Source organism: Typopeltis vanoorti, chromosome 13, assembly GCF_054136105.1.
Source record: "Typopeltis vanoorti isolate ZY-2024b chromosome 13, IOZ_Tvanoo_1.0, whole genome shotgun sequence".
NCBI classification, from domain to species: Eukaryota; Metazoa; Arthropoda; class Arachnida; order Uropygi; family Thelyphonidae; genus Typopeltis; species Typopeltis vanoorti.
This window is the reverse complement of record NC_143561.1, coordinates 88,156,149-88,182,825: the sequence shown is the minus strand read 5'-3', so window position 1 is coordinate 88,182,825 and position 26,677 is coordinate 88,156,149. Positions and strand designations below refer to the sequence as shown.

Below are 26,677 nucleotides of genomic sequence, written 5' to 3'. Positions count from 1 at the left end.
CTTACTCTCCTGCTCTTCCACATCACTCCCCTCTCAATCTGATTCATTCTCTCTATTCACTTCTCTACCTTCCAGCAGCAGTCTCTCCAAGTGACTCACACCATAACCACTCAAATGCAGTCCATCGCTCCCATTCAGTTCACTTCGCCCTTCAAACTCATTCCACACATTTCAGTCAGCATATCATTCATAATCCTTGCTCTCTGCCTCATCTCACCACAGTCATACCTAGGCAACATGCTTACTACCCTTCCAATGCAAAATAGATCATTATTTTAGTAAAACCACTCAAGAGCACCAATGTGTGACTTGCTATTTTTTAATATTCCAAAGGTAAGAAATTGGTTTATATAAATATTTTGAAATTTCCAGAGGATTGATCTGTTCTGCATTGATACCTTTTCACAATTGTTTTTTGAACGTTGTACCTCTTATATCTAATTTGTTTTAGTTTCATAGCTGCTACTGTCTTCATTCTCATTAACCTCCTCAATAACATTGTTAGCAGATCTAACCTTGTTCTTGTCTGCGATGCTTTTTTTTAGCATTACATTTCTTGCCCTTTTTTGGCTCCATTTCAAACGTATACAAAATTTTGAAATATCTAATAAAAATATGTGATAAAATACTAAATACACTAAAAACACTAAAATCTACACTAGTTACACTAGTATACTAAAAAATAAAAATCTACACTAGTATACTAAAAAACACTTATTTTCTGAGGGAAAACACAATAAAAACAGGCAAAAATCACCAATTTCACAGGAGCACCAAATTCGCCGACCAACCACAGTGTATCCTCGAACCAGGAGTTTGAGGAAAGCACCACTGCCCAGACTGGTTTCAACCTTTATTGACGTCTCACCATTGGAAGCCAGACCCAGAAGTGATACCAAGGTTGAAATAATGCAGAAGTCATATTTTCATATACAAGTAGTCAAAACGTGACACACCTTATTACTAAAATATTCTATTCCACTTGGTTATGCTATAAATTAAAGATGCCAAGAAGTTATATACTCGTTTCATCTTTATTCAAGTGTAAGCAAAAAATGTTTGCACATGAAATCACTTCATGACTGGGCTACATGTATAAACACTAATGACTTCACATCAATTGCCTTATTATCCCTATGTATAAGGTGTGACACCTTTTGACTGCTTCTATATGGAAATATGACTTCTGTATTACTTCAACCTTGATATCACTTCTAGGTCTGGCTTCCACTGATGAGACCTCAATAAAGGTCAAAACCGGTCTGGGTAGTGGCCCTTCCCATAATGCTTAGCATTATACATGTCTGCAAGGATATGTGCATTGCATAATGGGATACTAAGGCAACTGGTGTGAAATCATTAGCCTCGAGATACATGTCTCAGTTGTGAAGTGACTTCACACACAAACTTTGTTTGCTTAGAGATGAAACCTTCCCATAATGCTTAGCATTATACATGTCTGCAAGGACATGTGCATTGCATTGCATTATGGGATACTAAGGCAACTGGTGTGAAGTCATTAGCCTCTATATACATGTTCCAGTCGGAAAGTGACTTCATGCACAAACTTTGTTTGCTTACATTTGGATAAAGAACGAAACCAAGAATATAACTTCTTTGTATCTTTAATTTATAGAATAACCAAGTGGAAAAACTTTCAACAAGTGTCAAAACATACAATAGGAATATTGCAATATGAAGGGAAAAGTGTCTATCAAAACAATTGATATATTTAGTGTAATTAGAGACGACTGAATTATACGACTCTGTTTGATGAAAAATATCCTTTTCCCCATGCCAAGAAGTTGTATTCTTGGTTTCATCCTTTATCAAAATGTAAGCAAACAAAGTTTGCTGGGCTACTTGTATATAGAGGCCAGCTGGCCTGGTTGGCTGAGTGATTAGTGTATCTGCTCTCTAGCCAAAAGGCTGCAGGTTTGAATCCTGCCATGGTCATGGATGTTTGTGATTTCTCTACTAACTCTGTATGGAAAGGGCATCTGTGACTCTGCCACTTCTTTTAGCAGAAGGCTTCACTCCCAAAATCTCGTGAAGTACGGGAGTGACCATATAGCATCTGTGGACATTAAATGTGAATTTGTGTGCATGCATGTGTGTGAAATTTCCCCCCAGCACCATACTGCACAGACCAAGCCAAACAAAATGAAAATTTTATTGTAGCACTAAATTAAGTACAATGTTATAACACTATATCAAAGTAATTGATAAGGAAAATTTCTTAATTCATATATATTTCTTCACTAAGTGCAGAAATAAATGGATTTATATTAATGCTCTGCAAACTTTCAAAAAGCAAATACTGGTTTTTTTTTACCTTAATTTTTATGAAATAAGATAAGATTATAACATTATATTTGAGATTTTCTATATGAATAAGATGGCTCACAAATACTACTTTTAGAAATAAAAGTTTATGAAATCGAAACTTTCTGGCATGCCATATACAGGGTGTTCGGGATAAATTTGACATATTTATAATTAATTATATTTTTCCGTAAGTTACATGTATTAACACACACTTCTCTTCATTTAAAAGTTTGGACCCTTCTTCATTCATATACAAGATGTCAGAAAGGATGGATAGCTGGAACCCACCTGAATCATGGAAGAGAATAACTTGTATCATGATGATTCGTGCCCGCCATCAAAATAAGGATATTACGACTGCTGCCCAATGCTCCCTGAATACAGTAAAAACAATCAGGCATGAACTAGAGACTTGCAATGGTGACTACGAGGATGTAGCAAGAAGAAAGATCCCTAGCAGACGATCTGATTGCGTTCGTACAGCAGAATTCCTCGCAAATCTGCAGGAACAGGTGTTGAAGAACCCTGGCATTGGAATTCGGGCTTTGTTCGTGGAGTTGCTAACTGTAGTCAAGCCCTGGATAACAAGGGTAGCCAATGGTAGGCCGTATGTATGGCAGCAGGATTCGGCCCCTTGCCACACCTCTGGGAAAAGTCAAAAATGGTTGTCTGAAAATTTCTACGACTTCACCAGTCCAAATGTTTGGCCTCCAAACTCCCCAGACCTTAACCCCATGGATTATTTTGTATGGGGCGCAGTTGAAAAAGACACCAATCGCACTTCCAGTAATACAAAAGCCCAGTTAATGGATAAAATTAAAACAGTTTTTGCGGCCCTTCCCAGGGAGACAGTAGCATCAGCTTGTTCGAGGTTCCGAAGCAGAATTGAAGCTGTGATCGATGCTAATGGTGGTTATTTTGAGTAAATCTTGTTGATAGTATTGTAATTAACTCTGCCTGTAATGTTTTTTTGTCAATTCATTAAATTTAATAGATACAAAGAAGATTTTCTTTTTCCTTACGAAACTGTCAAATTTATCCCGAACACCCTGTACATATTTGACAGTTTGTAAAAATGTGCCTGCCAGGTGAAGAATGGCATGTTATTTTGTCAAGAGAGTTCCACCTGACTCACAACTCTTATGAGACACAGCCTGGAGTGAATGTATTAACTTTACGAGTTATTGCTGCTACAATGTTAAATTAATCACGAAATGTTTGACGTTATAATGCAAGCACTCAACTGCTAACATAAGCATGTGGCTACACAGTCATCAGACTTATCAAGTCAGAATGGTTTATTCAAACAAGGACCTATATTTAAAAAAAAAATAGTCAACAATAAAATTATTACAATTATAAAATTATAATTACAATTAAATACAATAATATTTATTTACAATAAAATTATTAATTAAATTATAAAATCTGTGGTGAATGCAGATTCATGGAATGAATTTGAAAGACAGTTTGATGGACCTTGTGTATAACAGTATTTGCTTTCTGTGATGAGTTTTTTTTTTAGAAAATAAGGGGATAAACATCCTTTGTTGTTGTTTTATAGCCAATAAGCGAAACTAAAGATCGATAACTACGATCTATAAGTTTCATGCCGAAAAACTATCGGTGAAGGCAATTCGAAGTAAAGGTGGAGCAAGCTCCCTCACTATTCTTGATATTTTCTCATAATGTAAAACACATATAAATAAAAAGCCAAATGGCTAGTTTTCTAGCATTTGGCTTTATATCTTAACTAAAATATAATTACACCTTTATGGCATTCGTATAGTGAAGGTATGTAAGTTCTTTTCACTAAGCTTTGATATCTTCCAGGTCTACCTACTCACTGATGAGACCTCAAAAAAGGTTGAAACCGGTCAGGGTAGTGACCTCTCCTCATAATGTAATGACAGTATTATATCTCCTAGGAGCTGTGTTTTACATTATGAGAAAATATCAAGAATAATGAGGGAGCTTGCTCCACCTTTACTTCGAATTGCCTTCGCCGATAGTTTTTCGGCATGAAACTTATAGATCGTAGTTATCGATCTTTAGTTTCGCTTACTGGCTATAAAACAACAAAGGATGTTTATCCCCTTATTTTCTATATTAAGGTGCCAGATAAATCAGTTAAGATAAAAAGCCATTTGGCTTTTTATCTTAACCGACTTTTTTTTTTTTTTTTTTTTTTTAACCTCATGCAGTTCTGGTGTGAATAATAATAATAATTACAATATGCATTAAAATGTTTTTGATTTACAGAATACCAGTAGAAAACACCGAATTATAAATTTTTAAAGGTTTTTTGCTTCTTTACTAGTAAATTGGTAAACTGGTTTACAGGCATTACAATCCCTATATCCAAGTAGCACACTGAACTGGGAGAATATTAAGAACGGAGACAAGAGGATTTGTTTCAGACAGTTTATATAAGCGTTTATTACTGGAATATGTACTAGTTGTCTTCGAAAATTAATTTTTCTGAGACACTTCTGAAAAAAAAAGTGAGTCTTGTGACTTATGGATTAATAGCATACATAAATGGATAGCACTAGAAAGGAAGCCCAATAAGTGCTCTATTTCAGTTTAAACACACGCACACACACACACACACCTAAATGAAAATTTTTTCATGTCTCAAAGATACACAAGTGATATAATAATTAAATTCAGAAACAAGTGAAGGAGTTAAACAAACTGAACTGTAAAGTAGCACAAATGAAGAAGAGCCCAATTTTCCAGATACATTCAGGTACCAAATATAAAACATTGTCAGTTTGTTTTACATTCAGTTTGTAAAACTGATGAAAGAGGATTTGTAATTATACTTTCCATTCTGAGATTACCTGAGGTAAAACAGTATTCATACTCAGTGTGATAGATATACATATGCATAGTTTTATGGATGTTAAAAATTTACATTTCAAAAAATGCCTTAATAAAGAACTCATTTTAAAGAGCAGTTATTCTCTATAGAATTTTGCTGTGAGAAATATGACATTATGTCTAGCAGATGATAGTTACATGCTAATAATATTCATTTGTTTGTAAAACAATTCAGTAATAGTGTGAGTCAGTGTATAAATGAATAATCCTCTATGATTCTAAAAAGATTGATCTCAGAGATATTAATTTTTGTAATCAGAAGGCTGTGGATTCAGAATAGTCTTGTTTATAAATTTGAATGTTTATCTTGTGTATACTTTGTTTGGTCTTATATATTTTATATTTTATTTGATCTCGAGTCACTCATTTCCTGGATTCTGAAATGATTAACTTCAAAGTCATTGCACTCAGATATGGAGTCTTGTGATTTTTCATTATCACTCAATATACTGTATATACATTGTTAACACAGGATCACATCAGATGTGCTCATAGTACACTTTATCCACTATGTCCAGATTTTCTTACCTGATTTTCAGAGTGATGGAAGACTGGAAAGAGATCAAAAAGTAATTAAGATAATAACAGGTCTTTTAGTTCCCACAGTCCACCTTCAGTGGATGCAAGAACATAATCTTGTATGGCTTGGAAGATAGGAGAAAAAGATTTAATACGATCATAATATATAAGTTGATGGTTATTTTATCAAATTACTAAAGAGCAGATTATTCATAGAATACAAGGAAAGGAATAGAGAATGAGATGATACTTGCTGGTCACTAGGTGGTGAGTATAAAACAATGGTCATCATATGGGCTTAAGCACATATATATATATATATATATATATAGATTTTATATTTATTATGTGATGGTATTGTGTAATTTTATCCAATACGTATGGTACAGTGCGGTGAGTGTAACATGTATGTGTGGGGAGATGTTGTTGATGTTTATGTGCAGAGGTTGAATAAGAGAAAGGAGCAAATGTGAGTATGCAGGGAGTACGATATGCTAATAGATCATGCAGCTTGTTTGGATCAGAGCAGGGAACATTGTGTTGTAAGTGAAACAGATGTTGAGGAAGATCGTGCAGATGTTAAAAAAACGCGAATCTGATGGTGAAGAAAAGAGTGAGACTGATCTTAAGAAAGTATGCAAGAATGATGGTGAAAAATAGACTGCAAGTAACAATAACATGATGAGTAGGACTGATGGCAAAAAAAAAAAAAAAAAAACGTGAGAGAGAATGATAGTGAAAAAATGATGCAGTATGAGAGCTGAGATGGTGAAGATGAAGTGGGAGTAAAATGAGGAGGATTGTAGATATGTATAGAAAAGTGAAGAGGACTGAAATGAATGATGCCCAAATGAAAGTGGTAATGAATGACATGTGAGTGGTGTTGTGTGGTGAGCAAAAAAAATGCATAAAGTTTGTTTTCTGAGAGGTAGAATGAGTGGTAGGATTGAAGTGTTGGATATGAGAAGCAAGCAAGCAAAAGAGTTGGTAGTGGTAATAGGAACAAATGACTTGATTGGAAACAAGAAGAATGTAAGACTGGAATATCAGGAGGTTGTTGAGAAAAATAAAAGATAATATTGTGCTAGGAAAGGTAGTTAGTGTTGCCCAAGTATGACAATGATATGTAGCGGAAATGTGTGAAGATAAAGGAGTGCAGTTTGTTGATGTAGGATGAGTATGAAGAATTATTTGAATAGTATAAGAGCGATGAACTGCATTTGAATGGTGCTGTTGCTGGAAGGGAGAGTAATGCATGCAGAAAATGGATCTGAGCAAGTAAGAAGCAGTGTGGAAAAGCAAGAGTAAGATATTAGGAACTGAAGGTGTTTACAAATGGAGTTGTAGATAGCATGAGTGTAGAGAATGAGAGATCAAGTGTGCAAGACAGACAAATAGGGAGATTCAGGGTGGACAGGAAAACACAGCGTGATCAATATTGAAACAGGAAATGAACTTTGGAACCCGACATTGGGCCAAGTTTCAAAGGAGTGGAAGGAGGCAAGAGTGCACTGCTTCATAAGGGAGGGTGATAGTTTTTGAACTATCACCCTCCCTTATGAAGCAGTACACCTGAATTTGAACTCAAGTTTCAAATTCAGGTGTTGTGGTTAACATGTTGGAGAGGTTAATGAGAACAGGGATCCAGAATTTAGTTGACAACAGTGCCATTCTCTTTGATGGACAGCATGGATTTGCTTTAGCAAAGTCAATAATCTGCTTACTTATTACAGTAAGGTGGCAGGGACAGACAAGGGGAGATGGATACACTGTAGTGTACTTAGATTGATCGATTTTACAAAGGCTTTTGATAGATTGCCACATGATACTTAAACTAGAATGGATGGGGTTGGATATTAGATTAGTGTATTGGATTGGAGATTGGCTGTCTGATAGGTATAAGCAAGTTGTGGATGGGGAACAATATCCCAGATGAGTAAAGTCACTAGTGGTGTGCCTAAAAGGTCTGTTTTAGGGCCATTGCTGTTTAATCTCTGTGTTAATGATATTGAGAAAAGTTTGAATGGGGATATTCAGTTGTTTGCAGATGATGCAGGGAAGAATGAGAAGTAGAGTAGATGTAGCTTTACAAGAGGACTTAAATAGACTGAATGAATGGGCATGGCAGTGGGGTTGTTATTCAATGCTGTAAGATTTGAAAATTTGGAGAACAGAAATGGAATGTGGAATGGTGGTAGTGTGTATTGGAGGAGGTGGAAGAAATAAGAGATCTGGGTGTAATGGTGGATAGGGATCTAAAATTTAGAAGACACATTGCTAAAATTGTGAGGACAACACAGTAAATTCTGTCAATGATGCAGAGGATAGTGAGTTGAAGTAAGGAGATTTTGGTTTCATTATATAAGACCTTACTAGGCCACAATTTGGTTACCTGGTTTTCAAAAGGATGAAGAGGTACAGGAAAGGGTCCAGATGTGATTGACTAAAGTTGTTTCTAGTCTCCTGAATGTTGAGTATGAAGAAAGGGTGAGAAGATGCAATTTACAGTCTAGTGGATAGGAGGAGGAGGAGGGTAATATGATAGAGACATATAAGTTGGTAAGGAGTTCATCCTAATACAGTCCCGCATTCCATGGGAGCTGTATTAGGAGGGTGTGAACAAAGGAGTAAAAGGAAGGTTTTATGCATGGAGAGTGCTGAATGATTGGAATGCATTGCCTGACAATTTGGTGTCTGTAGAGAATGTGAATGTATTTAAGGCACAGTACAATGAGCTGTGTGTATGACAGAGGCACCTCCCATGATGAGTCTTTGATTATATGACATCTGAAGATAATAATAATAATACTTGGAAGTTATATTATGGAATTGTATGTCTGTGTTTTTTACTTGAAGGCTGATGAGAGGAATGTATGTCTAGAGGTTTTGACCTAACTATATAATTTCTATTTATGAGATTTTGTGTGTGTATTTTTTTAAAAATATATGTGAAACAGACACACCATCATTGTATATGTATGAAGAAAAATGCATTGTGTATATCTGGATCCAGTTACGTATTTATATTTTTCTTGTACATACTAATTAGATTAACTTTTCTAAATTATAGTAATCAAAAAAAGAACCAAGGCTTCATTTTGGCAACGTTTTTATAGATTGAAGTGGGAGATATTAACGATCTGACGAATAACTGAAGATTATTTCATTTATTAATCAGATCTGACTTTATATTATTTCTTAACTGAACAAATAATAGAAACTTTTAAAGTTTCTAAAAATTGACCAGAGAGCTTATGAGAATACAATCCTCAGCATTGGAGTTGCCTTAGTTTGCTTTTTATTAGTGGTTTTTGATACAAGTGTCACTGGCCTTGACAGCTCTTTCAAACTGGTTAGTTCTCAAGACTAGGCAGACACCTTAATAGGACAAGAACCTTCATGCGATATCAAAGTAATCCTATATGAGAGAGTTGTATTTTTCATAAGTGAACTCTCTGTGCATAAATTGTAATACTAAAAAATAAAAAAAAAAAAGAGCCAAAGGCATAATTTCAGCAATGTTAAAATATATTGAAATAGAGGATATTAAAGATCCATCCTTGTTTTATAGCCTAAGAAATAATAGAAATTTTCTGAAAATTCTCATGAGCACTAATAAAAGGCAACTATACAAATGCCTGGCAACACTCATGTCTTTTAAGTAGTGCAAGCTAAGGCAACTCCAGTGCCAAGGATTGTATTTTCATAAACTCTATGGTCAATTTATGGAGCTTTCTACATTTCTGTTGAACTGTTTTTTTTTTTTTTAGTTGTAGTTCAACAGAAATGTTTCTACATTTCTGTTGTTGTAATAATAATAAAAAAAAGAGAGCCTTTGGCTCTTTTTTTTTATTATTACAATTTATGCACTAACTGAGAGTTCACTTATAAAAATACAGTTCTCTGACATTGAATTGCTTTGGTATTGCATGAGAGTTCTTGCTCTCTTAAGGTTTCTGCTTGATTCTCTGATGAGAATCAACCAGTTTGAAACAGCTGTCAAATCAGTGAAATTTGCATCAAAAAATACTAACAAACTCCAGTGCCAAGGTTTATATTCTCATTAGCTCTCTGGGCAATTTTTAGAAACTTTCAAAGTTTTTATTATTTCTTCAGCTATGAAATAAGAATGGATCTTTAATGTCTCCTATTTCAGTCTATTTTCTAAATTATTTTTGTTTTAATATATGCACAAATTCATTAAAATTTGAAATTGTTTTGTATATGGCTATGTGTATTCCTTCTTTTAAATGCTTTATTTCAAAGCATATATTAATTCTCTTTTCTTTGGTAATGGATTATTTCAGGGCGGTGATTTATTTGATGCTATAGCATCAGCTACAAAATACACAGAAAAAGATGCCAGCGGAATGATATATAATCTAGCTAGTGCCCTCAGGTATTTACACTCACAAAACATTGTTCACAGAGATATAAAGCCTGAGAACCTATTAGTAAGTGCTATTATTTAATTAAAGTAAATCATTTTAACTATTTTAAGGGAATACGTGTACTAGACATATTTATAGATTCTTATGTGGCTTACACATGCAGAAAAATATAGAATTTTATTCAAAATCTCTGATACATTTTATCCAATATAACATGGATATAATCAGGGAGAAAGACCAGTAACTACCTTCTAAACATAAATCACAAGAGTGGGTCATGTAGGTTGTTCTTACTATTTGTGTCTTACTAGCTGATTGCTTGTTTCAGCTGAGTTGACAGGATTGCAATTGTTTAAAGGAACAATTTTAAATATTTGTGCAGATTTTTTTTTTTTTTTTAAAGAATTATGAACAATTAAATAGTGATTGCCTCCCCAAACTTGTAGATTAGCATACAGTTAGAGCAGTTAAGGTTCAGATGATTTCATAGCATACAACATGCCTCCCAGAAAAGACAATCAAATTTGAACCTGCTGGAATGAGGAATCTTTGTCTGGTTTCAAAGAAACCTAATGTCAATAGTATGAGAAACAAGGCTGGATTTGTTGAATTCCAAAAATTCAATATAGTCTTGACATTCTTGGCTTCTAAGCAAAGCAGTGGCCAGTTTATTCAAAGCAGCAAAGATAATATAAGCAAGGTACTTAATAAACACCTGGTAAGGATACAGGTGGCAGGATATCATTTGCAGATGGTAAGATGGAAGACAGTTTCTGAGCAGGTCTGATGGAAGTGTATAGATTGAATTTGCAAAGAATCTGTGCTATTTGCTCAGTGATACCTCTAAGGTAGGTAGTGAAATTCTTTCCCCATCAGATTGTAGGCTGGTCGATGGATGATAATTATCAATAATTTTCTGAATGGTAGTTTTGTTGTATCCATTAGACATCAGATGCTGGCCTGGTTGGCCAAGTAGTTGGCCACTCTCCAGCCAAGAGGCTGCAGGTTCGATGTTTGATTGTCCTGCCAACTCTTTGTGGAAAGGGTATCGGCGGCCCTACCATTTCTTCTAGCAGAATGCTTCACTCCCAAAACCCACTGAGGTATGGGGATGACCATACAGTGTCAAAATGATGTCACATGTGAATAACTAAGACATCAGATTGATTATTTTAATTTTATTTAATTCATATAACAAAAGGGAATCAGAAGAGCAGATCATATGAGCTCTGTGTATAAGACTTTTGATAATACCTATTTTCTGCAATGAATGATAGTATCTTCCAGTCAAGGTTGGTTTTTGATAAACCAAAAATTTAACATGACTGTAGGATTTTGAATTATTAAGGTATCCAAAAAAAAGGTAGATGGTTGTTGGATTCATATTCAGTAGTGATCTTAATATGGGTGTGAGGTTCAGGAAGAATAATGTGGAGGGGTTGATTTTTGAGATGCTCCATAAAATAATTAGCTAAAGCTGGTGAGGTGAGATAGGACTGCCAATTGTTGTTTCTTCAATTTGTTTGAACAGTTTGTTCAACATGTTTTGTCATGTTTTTCTTCATGTGTAAGCCACATAATTGTTTATAAATATGTAAATCATTTTAATAGTCTTAATTTTAATTATGTGATATTCTTGCTAATTTTTTGTTTTGTTTCTTATTTTATTAACTTTGTTTTGCTAACTTGTCATAATGACAAAATCCTACTGCATATATGCAGTGTAATTTCATACTGGGACTGTAACTGAAGACATTTACATATTTACATTCAAGTACTTTAGATGGAAATTCTTTTAAATACCATTAATATTATTCAAGATAAATATCCCTGATTGCTGACATAAAATACTGTTGACAGAGTGATTGATTGCTTTGATAGTCATTCTTAACATTGGTCATGACTGTTGATCACAAAAAAAAAAAAAAATAAATTCATGCTTTTAAAATCTTATGAGCCATCAAGTAGTTTTTAAATCTAGTTGCCCAGGCTAGATTATATTTTAACTGGAACAGCAATGCAGTCGATTCTCATACTAAAGCAAGCTCAGAAGAATGCCACAGGAATATTTTGGTACAATGAATAGTTGGTACAGTGAATTTCCTTTTTTTACCTATAGTGCTCTGGTTGGGACTTTCCAGTAGTTTGTTACAGTGGTGCTTGCTTAGTGAGAGTCAGACCTACAATTTCTTCACATAAGCTGTTTAGATTTAGTTGAGATGTTATGGCAATTATTTTTACAACAACCAGTGCATTATCTGATATTCAGTTATACATTTTATTATGATGGTCCTGTTAGCTAATTTCCTCCCTTCTTGTTCTCTTAGTAGTGTTTACATGAATAATAACATAATATAACTCATATTAGCATATCACTTTTAACATCACACTCTTTAATTTTTGTGCTGAAGGTGATACTACTTCTACATATTATATTCTCTAGTATTTTTCGTCAGAGAATGTAAACTAGAATCCTTTTTTAGTTAAATGCTATATCATTATATCAGATTACTTTGTTGCTTTTATTACTCCTATAATACTACCATTTGTTCTGAACTTCTTTACTTCCTTTTTTCTTTTATTTTAATATTGTCTATATTCTAGCTTTCCTCCCTCATAGTGAGGTCTTCTTTGTTGATTTGAATATTCACAACTAAGTGGCTTTCTTATTGCATTGATCTAGCAAATGGAGATTCTAAGTCATTTGCTATCACTAGTGATCTCTTACAAATTGTTTGTTTACATGCCAACCAGAATATTGGACAATTTTTTGATCTCTTCATCACTAATCCTTCTTAAAATGCTGTAAATGTTGTTTACCTTCTAGTCATTTTTATTAATCAAGAATAATTTAATAAAAACTTCTTGTTTTTTTTTGTTATAATTCCAATTTTATTGGGTAGTACAGTTGGAAATGATGATAATGTTCAGTATATATCACTTCCAAAACAATTTAAAATTGTATACATTCAGCTCAGTCTTTATCTGCACCCCACACACATGACACTGATGTGCTATAGGTTCTTGTGCCTCTTGTGGGTGAAAAAAAAAAAAAAAAAACTTTCTCTGTAGCAAACAGTTATGACTACTTGCTCATCATAAAAAACTATTGAATAGTCCCAATTAAGGCTCCATAGCAAAATGCTATACTGGAAAAAATTCCTTATTGCAAATTATCTGCTGCAATCTCTGTTCTTGCTGTTCTGTACAAATTTTTTGCCATAGCAAGAGTCAATTATATACAAAATATATACATAAAATTTCATTATTATGCTGTGTCCTTGTTTATCTTCTTTCTGTGTGTATGCAATTTCTTCTACAGAGAATAAACTATTGAAGTTAAAAAATATATATATTGAATTACAAATGGTTCTGATGAGATCAATCTGAATAACTATGCAATATGCATTGCTTCCTGACATATACATATATATTAGGGAACTTAAGAAAATAATGCCCTAGCTTGTGGTTGGCCACCCTATCACTGACATTGTTTAGAAACCACATTGCAAGCATTGCAAAGGCTACTCATTGCATTGCTTCTGTGATAAGGAAGTGGTTGTGTCACTGTATAAAGCATCATCTAGTTCCCATTTTGATGCGGAAACAGTAGCATCCAGAGATGAATGACTATGGCAATATCAGGACTCTGAAATAGTGATTATGGGGAGAGGTTGAAGGAATGTAAATAGCAAAGTTTGATGGATAAGCAGAAAAGAGGAGACATGATAGAGATATGTAAGTCAGTGAGGAGATTTTGCCTGATTAATACAGAGGGGATTATAAAAAGAGGAGAGGAATGAAAGGTCATCTGTGGAAGTTGTAAGGTATATGGTAAGGAAGGTAGGACAGAATAGACTTTTTATATTGAGAGTAGTTGGTCATTGCAGTGAATTGGTGGAATGTTTTGTGAATGGTGGGACTGTGAGAATCAGTTATGTGTTTAAGGTTCAGTATAATAAATATGCTTACTGAATGAGATTTCCCAAGATAAGTCTGTTGACTCCATGGAGATTCCTGTAGTAATAATCATATTCTTTCATCCCCAATCCATAAAAATTGATAATTTTTGGTTTGCTTTTCTAGTTTGGTATAAAAAATTCTGGTACAGTGGTGTTAAATACTCTGACAGAAATATTGGCTTATTATTCTGAAATACATTCAGGTCTTTGGCGATTGCCTTTTTTGTTCTATTTGCTTTTATAGTTTGTGTCTTATGGACCTGCTTCTAAGATGAACTATGACCGGAGAGGATCATGGCAGACCATGTCTTTTGGCTTTCTATAATAGTGATTTGCAGACTCATTTTATTTGCATGTCATTTTACTGTGGAGTCATTCAAATAGTGTTACCTGACTTTAAATCTATCTCTTCAATTTTCTGTAGGTTTTCTGTAGTTTCAGATAACTATCTGTGAAAAGATCTTTACATTGTTGCTGTTTGAAAATTCATACTGCAGTTTTAAGGAACCGAAAGTTTGGAATTGAAGTTGCTACTGTTTCAGAGATGTAGATTTCTGAAATCAACTACATTTCTGTATTTCGTATTATAAATCTACAACATAATTTAAAACTGCAATCTAAAGAATTTGAAAAAGAAACCATCATATTAAAAAAAAAAATTGAAGCTCTCCAAAGCAAAAACATCTCTGCTGCAGCTACAAAAAGATTACACAGTAGTGAATTTTTCATCACAGCCACTTATAGAAGACAAAGTGAATACTATTGGTCAAAATCATAATTTTGTTCATCACTCCTAGATAAGCACCTATTCTAGAAATCATGACCAGAATTGAACTTAGGATCTGCATTTATAGATTCCAGATACACTGCTGCACCTCCACTATTGTTCTACATCTAATTGGTGGTATAATAAGCAGTATATAATACAAGTAGCAGCTTTTTACCCCTAAAAAAACTATACAAGATATTCACAGCAACAAACAAGCAAACAATCAGTTATGTTCAAAATATGACAGCCCATTGTTCTACTTTGCTTTGGTGATATGATGAACAGCATATAATACAAGTAGCAGCTTATTTTTTTCCAATAGAAGCAAACATTCAAAAATGAATTCAATATCAGCAGTTATGTTCAAAATATGACTTATCTTTCAACTCAGAATATCACTGCTATGTTGTAGGATGTCCTCTATGAGATATATTCTTTTAAAGTTTTTCTCTTGTCAACTCAGGAAAAAAACCCATAGAGCATACACTCTTTCAGTAATAATACCAGTTAGGGTTTAGGATCATGAGAACACAGCAGTTGTCTGCCATACTCTCACAAGTCTTAAAAATGATTGGTAGCCCATAAGCTCCAATATTGGTGATGGCTTAAAGTGGGGACCACCTGCCTACCAGTTTTCAAAATGTTATGTTAGGTTTTCTACTTCCTTTAGGTATTAAAGGCATTAGATTTATTTTATCATCATCATTAATTTTCAGATATGGATTTCAAGGGCTGTACAGGTTGCTATCACAGTAACATGTGATTAAGTTTGCATCATTATTAACCTCCTATCAGCAATTTTCTTGAAAATTAGTCTCTCAGTTATCAGCACTTCATTATTGTCATCTTATATTTCTATCTTCCAGGACACTTCTGACTAATTCAATCCATTAAGATCTTGGTCTTGCTGATTTTTTCTGCCATCTGGGCATCAACGCGCCTGTTTTTCTAACCTTTCCTCATCCATTCTGTTTAAGTGACCATATTTCTGAATGCCAACAATTCATCTTTCTTCTTAATATCTTCATTTTCCATATTATCTCTGGTGCCATGTATTCAATCCCCTAATTCTTCTTAGAAATGGCATTTCTAGTCTTTTTATTGCTACTTTTCATGCAAAATTTGTTACAGTTGTTATTCAATTCATTTGAAGAATCCTGGAGACTTGCTCTAGATTTATTTAGAAGTGCAACATCATCTGGAGCTATGATATCTCTGATTTTGATATCAGGTTTAATGTCACTTTCTTTCTTTGATAATGTGATCCATATAGATCATGAATATGAGTGGACAGAATGTGATTTGCATCTGAAATATAGACTATGTATAGCGTTTCTTTTACCCCATAATATTGTAGAGTTCTGAACAGCTTTCTCTTGGCACCTTGTCACATGCTTTTTCCATATCTACAAAACTCAAAACTTAAGTATAAATCCTTGTTAGATTTCTATGATTTCTCAGTTATTATTATTATTATTATTACAGTTAACTCCATGGAGTCAGATTCATCATGGGAGGCTAACTCAACCAGTATGGCTATCATATTGAGCCTTGAAATTGTTTACACTTTCTGCATTCACAATGCACTCTAGCAGTGTGTTCCACTCATCAGCAACTCTCCACATAAAAATCTGCTCCTCACACCTTTCTCTACCATGTCTTCATACATACAAATCTGCTCCTCACACCTTTCTCTACCGTGTCTTCATACAACTTCTAGGGATGGCCTCTTGCTCTTCGCATCTTACTGCCCACTCTTTTTATAATTCCTTCTGTATTAATCTGGTAACATCCCATAATGAACTTGAAAGTCTTTATTATATTTCTCTTTTCCTTATGTCCACCAAACTCTGCAATCTATATTCCCTCAAACACTCTGCATAACCAACACTCCAGAGTCCTGAAATCGCTTTCGTCATTTGTCTTTGCATCCTTTCTAGTGTGTTATCCATATCACAATGAAAACTAAGCAACTAGATTTTAGCATAATAATCCATGTGTTGTCTGACCTCTTCCTCCTATTCATGAGGCTCTGCAACTTACATTCTCTCAATCTGCCCTCATACTCCACATTCCAAAGACTACTGACCACCTTTGTGAATCTTCTCTGGACCCTTTCCAGCATATCCTCATCACCATGAAAACCCAGCGACGAAATCTGTGCACAGTAATCCATATGAGGCCTGATCAAGGTCTTACACATTGGCATCATAACTTCTCTATTTCTGCATATCAGGGTCCTCCACATCATTGCCATTATCCGATGTGATGTCTTCATAACTTGTGCAGTATGGCCCTTGAATTTCAGGTCCTTGTTCACCATCACTCCTAGATCTCTCATCTCCTCTACATCCTCTAAAGTTTCCTGACCAAGTGTATACTTTGCATCCCATCGTTGCTCACCAAATCTCAAATCCTTACATTTTGCAACATTGAACTGTTAGTTCCACTTACCTGCCCATTCATGCAATCCATTCACGTTCTCCTGAGGCCATAACCTCTGCATTGCTCTTCCCAATTTTGCATCATCTGCAAACAGCTGCATATCACTAGTTAAACCCATCCCAATATCATTAATGTACATATTGAACAACAGTGTCCCAAAACTGATCCCTGCGGTACACCACTAGTGACCTTCCTCCTTCAGGATACTATATCCCTTATACCACTCTCTGTTACCTATCTGATAGCCAGCCGCTTTTCCAACTCAGAAATCTGTTACCCACTCCCATCTGTTTCAATTCATTTAACAATTTGTTGTGTAGAAGTCTTTCAAAAGCTTTTGCAAAATCCAAGTACACCATTGCATATGTATCTCCCATGTCCAAGGTAGCTTTCTTTCTTCTTTTTCAGAACTGTCTCTTTAACTTCTTACATCCACCATAGAATTCTGATCTTTTTATCTTTGCAGATAACGTCACAACAGGTCACCCTAACTAAATCAATCAGTGCTTTCTTCAGCATTTGCTACTGAAATGCCAAAGAAGGTATCTTGTTTACGAACAATTTCATATTTTTTGAATAACATTTATGTAATGTTGAGTCTACAGATTACCTATAAAAGCTTTCATTTCAGACAAATTATGGAGACTACAACCATGTTAGAAATAATCATTTTAATTTCCCGATGTTTCGATCTTCATATTAAGGTCGTCATCTGGAGTATACATACATATATATATTTTAAAAGAATTGAATGACGTAAACTGAGAGTAAAGGAAAAATGTTTAATGGTATATCACACGACTAGTTTCGACTTTTTACAGCCTTCTTCAGGTGTTTTCATAAAAGAAAACAAAAAACATTAAACATTGAAGATAAAAACTGTGAACAGCACAGGAATGTCACTATACATATTTAACGTGAAAACGTTGTAGTTAACGTATTCAAAGCTGTTCCTTCGTTGGCCACATTGTTGGGTGAGTGTGTGTGTATAGCATCTTGTGAGCACCAGTATGTGATCACAGCAGAATGACAGTCTGGGAAGTTGTAGCTTAAATTATTATTTAAATGTACAGGGTTGAGGATGATTTCTCTAGATTCTACAATATTTCTCTCCAATTTGTCATGGCAATGGAAAATGTTGTTAGATCTATCCCAAAGGATTGTATGACTATGGTTTTGATCATCAGAATTGGCAGAAAAAAGGATATGACTGGATAAAGCACTGGCACGTGTTCTCTTGTAAGTTATGTCCCTCCTGTGCTTCTCCATACGCAATTCAATAGACTTATCCATCTGGCCAAAGTAAGGAATGTCGCAGTCACACCATATCTTGTATACACTAGGATATTTTAGATTGTGATGGCTAGGCTTTGGACAGCTCACTAGAGAGCGGATCTTAGGAAGTGGAGTGAATAAAGTTCTAATGTTATATTTTTTGAGAACCTTGGCTAATTTTTGAGAGACTGAGCTTATGTATGGTATAGATATATTGCCTTTAACATTATTCATTTCTTCGGTATGGCAATTAGTAGGATTAAATATCCCATTCCAATGTATACAAGATATGGTGTGACTGCGACATTCCTTACTTTGGCTAGACGGATAAGTCTATTGAATTGCGTATGGAGGAGCACAGGAGGGACATCACTTACAAGAGAACACGTGCCAGTGCTTTATCCAGTCATATCCTTTTTTCAGCCGATTCTGATGATCAAAACCATAGTCATACAATCCTTTGGGATAGATCTAACAACATTTTCCGTTGCCATGACGAATTGGAGAGAAAAATTGTAGAATCTAGAGAAATCATCCTCAACCCTGTACATTTAAATAATAATTTAAGCTACAACCTCACAGACTGTCATTCTGCTGTGATCACATACTGGCACTCACAAGATGCTATACTCATGCACTCACCCAACAATGTGGCCAACAAAGGAACAGCTTTTTAACAGTGTTCATGTTAAATATGTATATTGACTTTTCTGTGCTATTCACAGTTATTATCTTCAATGTTTAATGTTTTTACTTTTCTTTTATGAAAACACCTGAAGAAGGCTGTAAAAAGCTGAAACTAGTCGTGTGTATGTGTATATATATATATAGAGAGAGAGAGAGAGAAAGAAAGAAAGAAAGAAAGAAAGACAAGCTGTGAAAGACATTTCACACAGTATTCCAAAGAGAGAATGATTTGATCAACGGTTATTATACTGGCCTGACCTCTAATGAAAAAAATAAAATAAAATAACTACATCAAAGCTATATCATCAAAGCTACATCAAAGCTATAATTGTCCCCTGATGTTTATGACAACATCAGGGGACAATTTCATATAGATAGTTTTATTACAGCAAAAGTGATGTCGTAATTTAACACGAGAGTTTTTATATTAGAGTTAAGATCCTGAATTACCTATAGTCCTATTTATAATTGGCTCTTAGGCAGAAATGTTATGCGGGTAGAATATACGCCTTTCATATTCTTGGGATTTTTAGATCATCATTATTGTTAAGATTAGGGTGGTTGATAAGAATTTCACAGGCCTCCTTAAATTTACATTTGTACCACATTTCGGTGTGATGTAAACAACAGGTGCCTTTACAGTCAATTCTGTGTAGAGTATTCAAGGCATGATCAGAAAGGCTGGCTTTACCGTAGTTATTAAATTTAATGTGCCATTTATGTTCTTTTTTTGGATAGGAATTGTGCATCCTTTTCCCCTATATAAGGCAAATTATAGGTGCAGTGAATATAGTATACTCCAGGTGGTCCAGCAGAAGAAGTGGATCCTTGGATGAGTTGAGTAAGTTCTTTAATTTTGCAGGAGGTTTAAAGGTGGCTTTATGATTGTATTTCTGTAGTGTTCTGTTTATTTTATCTGATATCCCTTTAATGTATGGAAGGGTTACAGTTTTATTGCAGTCTAGTTTATTTTTGTTTTTAGGTGAGGTCTTGTGAAGAATTTTATTGATAGTATTTTGGCTGTGGCCATTTTTTTAGGAAAGTATTGCTGATAACTTTTAATTCATGTTTAAGTGCTTGTTAATTAGATCAAATCTTCAAAGCCCTTTTTTTTAGTGTGTTAATGACACCTAGTTTTTGTGTTGGGTGGTGGTAGGAGTTTATGTGTGTATGTTGGCCATTGTGGGTAGGCTTCCAGTAAGCAGTGATGGAATGACTGCCAGAAGGAAGATTTGTGACAAGTGTATTTAGAAAAGGCAGAACACATCTTTACAACTTTATGCTGAAATATGGTGTTAAGTGGATTTATTTTATTTGTTTGGATTTTCATGTTAAGTATACAACATACAACTTCAAATCAAAAATTTAGAGTATTCAAAGAAAATGTGTTGCATGATTTGCAATTCTAATTTATTGCATAGAAAATAATTATTACCAAAGATGATTTAGCATAATCTAAATCTACATACTTTGTAAATTATATAACCATGTAATCACATAAAAATGTAATATAAATTATAAGAAAACTGTTATTTGAAAAATTCACAAAATTAAAATAATTTTTAACGTGATTCAAAATATTAGAATAATGCAAAAAAAATGCACAATAATTACAGTCAAAGGGAAACAACATGATAATTAGTACTTTGTTGCATCCTCCTTAGCTTTTATGACCATTCATAAATGGTTGAGCATATTATTTACAAGCAGTTCACAGTCTTATTTTTATCAAAACATGCCCATATGGTCTACAGACAAGAAACAAGTTCATTGTTGTCTCTTGGAACAACTTTTGAAGACATTTCTTAATAATTCCCCACAAATTCTCAATGGGGTTTAAATCTGGTGAGTTTGTCAGCCAAGGAATTACATTGATTTCCCTTTCTTTGATCCACCTAGTAGTGATCTTGGAAGTGTGACAAGAAGCTGAATCTTGCTGAAAAAGGAAATGACCATCACATTAATCTTCTGTTATCTACAGTTATATGGTGTCAATGGGGCATTATATCAAGCAATACTTAGTCTGTATTTGAGTTGTAAGTCGGCAGTTAGAATTGAAGAAAGTACAGGAAGATGGTTTGATGTTAAATCTGGTGTGAGACAAGGATGTACATTATCTCCTCTGTTATTCATTATCTATATGGATCACATTATGAAAGAAAGTGGTATTAAACATGATATCAGAATTGGAGATATTAATGTCAGCTCCTTGCTTTATGCGGACGATGTTATACTTCAATATCATATTAAAAACGAGGATATTAGGAAAGAACTTGGCATTGTTGGCATCCAGGAATGCATTAGCAGAGCTAATCTCAGGTGGTATGGTCACTTAAACAGAATGGGCGAGGAAAGATTAGCAAAACAAGTGTTTTCTGCCAGGTTAGCAGGAAAACAACCCAGAGGAAGACCAAGATATAGGTGGATTGGTATGGTACAAAGTGCGTTAGACGATAGAAATATAAGATCTGATAATGTTGGAGTCTTGACAAGAAACAGACTGATTTGGAGGAAAATTGTAGATAGGAAGTTAATAATGATGTAAATTTTTCATGTAGTACTATCATATCCTGTACACCCCTTGAGGGTTCATGTCAGGAATTTGATGATGATGATAAATCTTTTGATGCAGGTAACATAAAGTGCTCAAGAATTTCTTGGTACACTTTAGAATAGCTCAGACACTTATTACCTTTCTAAAATATATAAACATCTCAGTATCCACTTCACTTTAGAAAAAGGAATTCTTAGGATTCCCGCTCAACAGCTAAGGCTAGCCAATATATTCATGACTTATTTTTCACGGTATTAACAACACTACAAACACTTTTTAACAACAAAGATGTTTTATTAACGCTAATATTTCGCTGATTTTCAACTCAGCATCATCAGAGCACAACACACATGTAAACGCGACAGTGAGTGAGTGAAACAATATAATTGCAAAAGACAAAAGATCTAAAGTCCTATTTTTGGCGCCCTCTAATGAAAAAAAAAAAAAAAAAAAACAGCAGTTATCCAGAAGTTTTTTTTAGGATAACCGTCTCCCAAATTTTTGGCAAATTAATGCAACCATATTTGTTAAGGTTGGGAGAATTCTTCAAAGCCATTGCTGACTCAAAAAATAATCTTTCAGATCTATACCGACTCCTAAATAGCACATTCGTTTTCCTCCATCTTATCCTGTGTGAAGGAGTGTCCAAAGCGTGGTCTGCCAGTCCCGACTTGCCATAGTAATCATAGCGAATGTATCTTTCATGTTCTTCCAGGCATATGTTCACTGATCTTCCTGTTTGCCCATAATAGGCCAAATCACAGTCACACGGAACTTCATACACTCCTGGGTGTGCTAAAGGGTGAAGTTTATCCTTAGGCGAGCGGATCAGAGTTGCCAGCTTGACATGAGGTTTGAAAGTGGTGCGAAGGCCATGTTTCAACAATACTTTGGCTATCTTTTCCGATGTACATCTGATATAGGGAATAGAAATGGTCATATTGTATTCTTGTGTATTAGGGGAGGGCAGAGTAATGGGCCTATGTAGTATTTTATCTATTTTGTAGGGATTGTAGCCGTTGGCTAAGAACATATGGCGCAGGTATTGGAGTTCAGTGGTCAGAGCTGTATCGTTAGAACAAATGGCTCTGGCTCTGTGTGTAAGTGTTTTTAAAATGCCGTACTGTTGGACTGGATGATGATGTGATTGTTTATGTAGGTATCTTCCTGTGTGTGTAGGCTTTCTGTAAATAGAAAAAGATAGTGCACCATCTGAAAGGCGGGTGACTAATGTGTCAAGAAATGGTAAACAGTTATTTGATTGTTTTTCTACTGTGAAGTGAATTTTGGGGTGTTGGCTGTTTAGGTAGGTGACAAAAGCATCCAAAGTGTCTTGTCCATGGGGCCAGATGGCAAACACATCATCTACATAGCGTAACCACACCTGTGGCTTGTATGTAGCTGTGGTAAGTACTTTGTTTTCAAAGTGTTCCATGTAAAAATTTGCTAACGGGGGAGAGAGGGGGGAACCCATAGCAGTACCATTAATCTGTTTGTAGAATTTCATCATCATCAGAACATCAGAACGATCTTCCGCCAGCAATGGCCAACAATGTGCGACTAGATATAGCTAGTATTATAAACAAGGCTGAGCCTCCAAAAAGCAATATGCCACGTAAACAAATAACTGCCCTAAAAAAGTTATATAATAATAAAAATATTATTATTACAAAAGCCGATAAAGGAAATGCAACAGTTATCATGAATAAAGAAGAGTATAACAGAAAAACTAAGAAAAACTCCTGGATAACTGCTGTTTTTTTTTTTTTTTTTTTCGTTAGAGGGCGCCAAAAATAGGACTTTAGATCTTTTGTCTTTTGCAATTATATTGTTTCACTCACTCACTGTCGCGTTTACATGTGTGTTGTGCTCTGATGATGCTGAGTTGAAAATCAGCGAAATATTAGCGTTAATAAAACATCTTTGTTGTTAAAAAGTGTTTGTAGTGTTGTTAATACCGTGAAAAATAAGTCATGAATAACCATCAACACCTAAGCTTATCTGTTAGCTAGCCAATATATGCACTATGATATAGCACCCATAGCAGGTGCCTCTCATGGAAGTTTGGCTTTCAGTCCAATCTTTTCTACTTACTCTTTTGTGCAATTTTGTGAGTGTTTTTGTAATTTTAATATTATTTTCCCAACAATAAATGAAATTATCTACTTCCTAGGTACCTTGATTACATGTCTATCTGATGCTCATCATCAGAACATCACATGTATTTTATCATCTGTATTGAGGAGGGGGGCAGGTTTAGACCTCTTTCAATGTGGTAGATGAAGTCCAATTATTTGGGATATTCTAGATTGGAGGGACGAAAGAGATCATGGCAAGATCGAAGTGGAATTTATACAGTTGCTAAGGGATAATTATCTGAAACAACATGTTATTGAGGGGGACCAGGGGTTTGAGAGTATTGGCTCTGGTAATAGCATCATAAGCTTCTCCTCAACAAATACAAAGTTTAAAGACATTTTTAGAATAAACAGCAGATTTAAAAAAACCAATCTAATCCAAATAAATATAACTGTATTAATAAACTTACAAAGATTTGGGAAATTAATTCTTAGGATTTCCACCCAACAGCTAAGGCTAGCCAATATATAAACTATGATATAGCACCCATAGCAGGTGGTGCCTCTCATGGAACTTTAGTTTTCAGCAGTGGCGGCCGGTGAAAATTTTAAGTGGGGGTGCTGAATATACAAAAAAAAAAAAAAAAAACTTTTTTTTTTCCTAATCAGTAACAAATTTATTAATAAATAAATTTACATATTAAAAATTGCGTTATTTAAAATATTTCATCCTCACCACGAACAAACACCAATAATAAAAGTTTCGTATCAATAGCAATGACAAGTGCAAACGAATATCGGCGTTAGATCGCAGTGCATTTGTTTCGTGTAATAATAATTGAAAAAATATAATTCTTTTCATATTTTCAACAGTGACACTCGTCATAATTCAGCCTTGTATCTATAATAAATAAATAATTATATGTTATTTTAACAAAATAAAATAAGATTTACAAAAAAATAGTTCACGAACATGTGCCAATAATAAACGTTTCATATCTCACAGAAATAAGGCGCATAAGCTTACTAAAAATACACTGCCATTTGAGCAGTTACAGTTGGGAATGATGTAACGTGCAATGACAAGAGCAAATGAATATCAGCGGTAGATCGCAGTGCATTTGTTTCGTAATCTAAAGCAGTAATCAAACAATTCCAATTATTAACTATTCAATCAATGTCAAAACATAAGCTGTAACCTTTAACATGTTGTAATGCATTTATATAATGTTGTAAGCATTGTTATTATTTATAAACACAAACAAAATTTAATTTTTTCATTTTTTTCCTTGGGGTTGCTACAGTGTCGCAGTGCTTATGTATGGGTCGCCATTGGCTTTCAGTCCAATCTTTTCCACTAACTCTTTTGTGCAATTTTTGAGTGTTTTTGTAATTTTAATATTATTTTCCCAACAATGTCTCAGCAACTGAGACGAAATATAAGATTGAGTAAGCGTGTGTTTAATTATTTATGTATGCTCTATTTATTCCATTAAACTATATAATGAGAACTTCAACTTTGTATCCACTATAATTCCAAGATCTCTAGTCTCATCAGTTACTCCAAGCATAATTCCAAATATAAATATGCTATTGGATATTGCATCATGCCAAAGTGCATAACTTTACACTTACTATCATTGAAGTGACAGCTGTTATGGTTTGTCCACACAGCCTATTCAAAACACTCTGATTGCCCACCTATCTTTACATCATCTGCAAACAACTAAAGATCTCCTGTCAGCCTCTTTCCAATATCGTTAATGTATAGATTAAACAACAATGACAATGGTCCAAGGACTGATCCCTAGGGTATACCACTTACTGAAACCTGTCCATCAGCGACCCACAATATGTACAAGGGAGGCAAGTATTATGAAAATTGGAAATGAAAGAATCAGAGGTGTATCAGATGTTGATTGGGTTTAACGATAATAAAGCTGTGAGAATGGATGACATATCACCACATATTTTTAAGGAGTGTGCACAACAGTTAAAAACAGAAAGAGACCTGTTTATCAGCGACCACCCACTTATCCAAGCCAATAATTTATGTACCAATCTGAAATTCTCTAGTTTATGCAAGAGCCTTTCATTTCAAGAGTATCATAGTGCATATATTCACTTTATCCAACTCAGCTGTTACATTACAAAATATGAAGAATAAAATAAAAGAATTAAGGAATAAAATACAAAACACACTGGTGGATAGTCATGTCAGCAGAGTGACCATTGTAAAGGATATAGTGGGATGATTGAATGAACACTTTATCAGTGTACAGAATAGTGGTGTAAATGATGATGTACAAGGGAGGCAAGTATTATGAAAATTGGAAGTGAAAGAATCAGAGGTGTATCAGATGTTGGGTTAAACGATAATAAAGCTATGGGAATGGATGACATATCACCACATATTTTTAAGGAGTGTGCACAACAGTTAAAAACAAAGTCTTGCCATAGATATGGTCCCTAAGAAGTGGAAAGAAGGCAAAAGGCTGCAGTTATAGTCAAGGTGTTAGAGACATTGGTTAGGAATAGAATACAAGATTGATTGGGTTGGTGGACATTATTCTTTATGATGGTCAGCATGGATTTTGTAAAGGGTCTTATTTTAGCAATCTACTTACATTTTATGATAGGGTAACGAGTATGTGTTAGATAAGGGAGATTCATATATAGTAATATTCTTGGACTTTGCAAAAGCATTTGATTGATTATCAATGATAAGTTGGCATACAACCTGCAGAGGATGGGAATGGATAGTATATTGGTTAGATAGATTG

General features: G+C 34.5%; 1 protein-coding gene across 1 annotated transcript in view; it reads left to right on the top strand.

Moving 5' to 3' along the window:
* LOC150100342 (serine/threonine-protein kinase DCLK1-like) overlaps positions 1–26,677 on the top strand; it is a 427,047-nt gene that overhangs the window by 193,410 nt on the left and 206,960 nt on the right. The window contains exon 9 of the mRNA XM_090402717.1: positions 10,041–10,187. Coding sequence (XP_090258843.1) covers positions 10,041–10,187 — 147 coding nt within the window. The remainder of the gene's footprint in view (positions 1–10,040; positions 10,188–26,677) is intronic.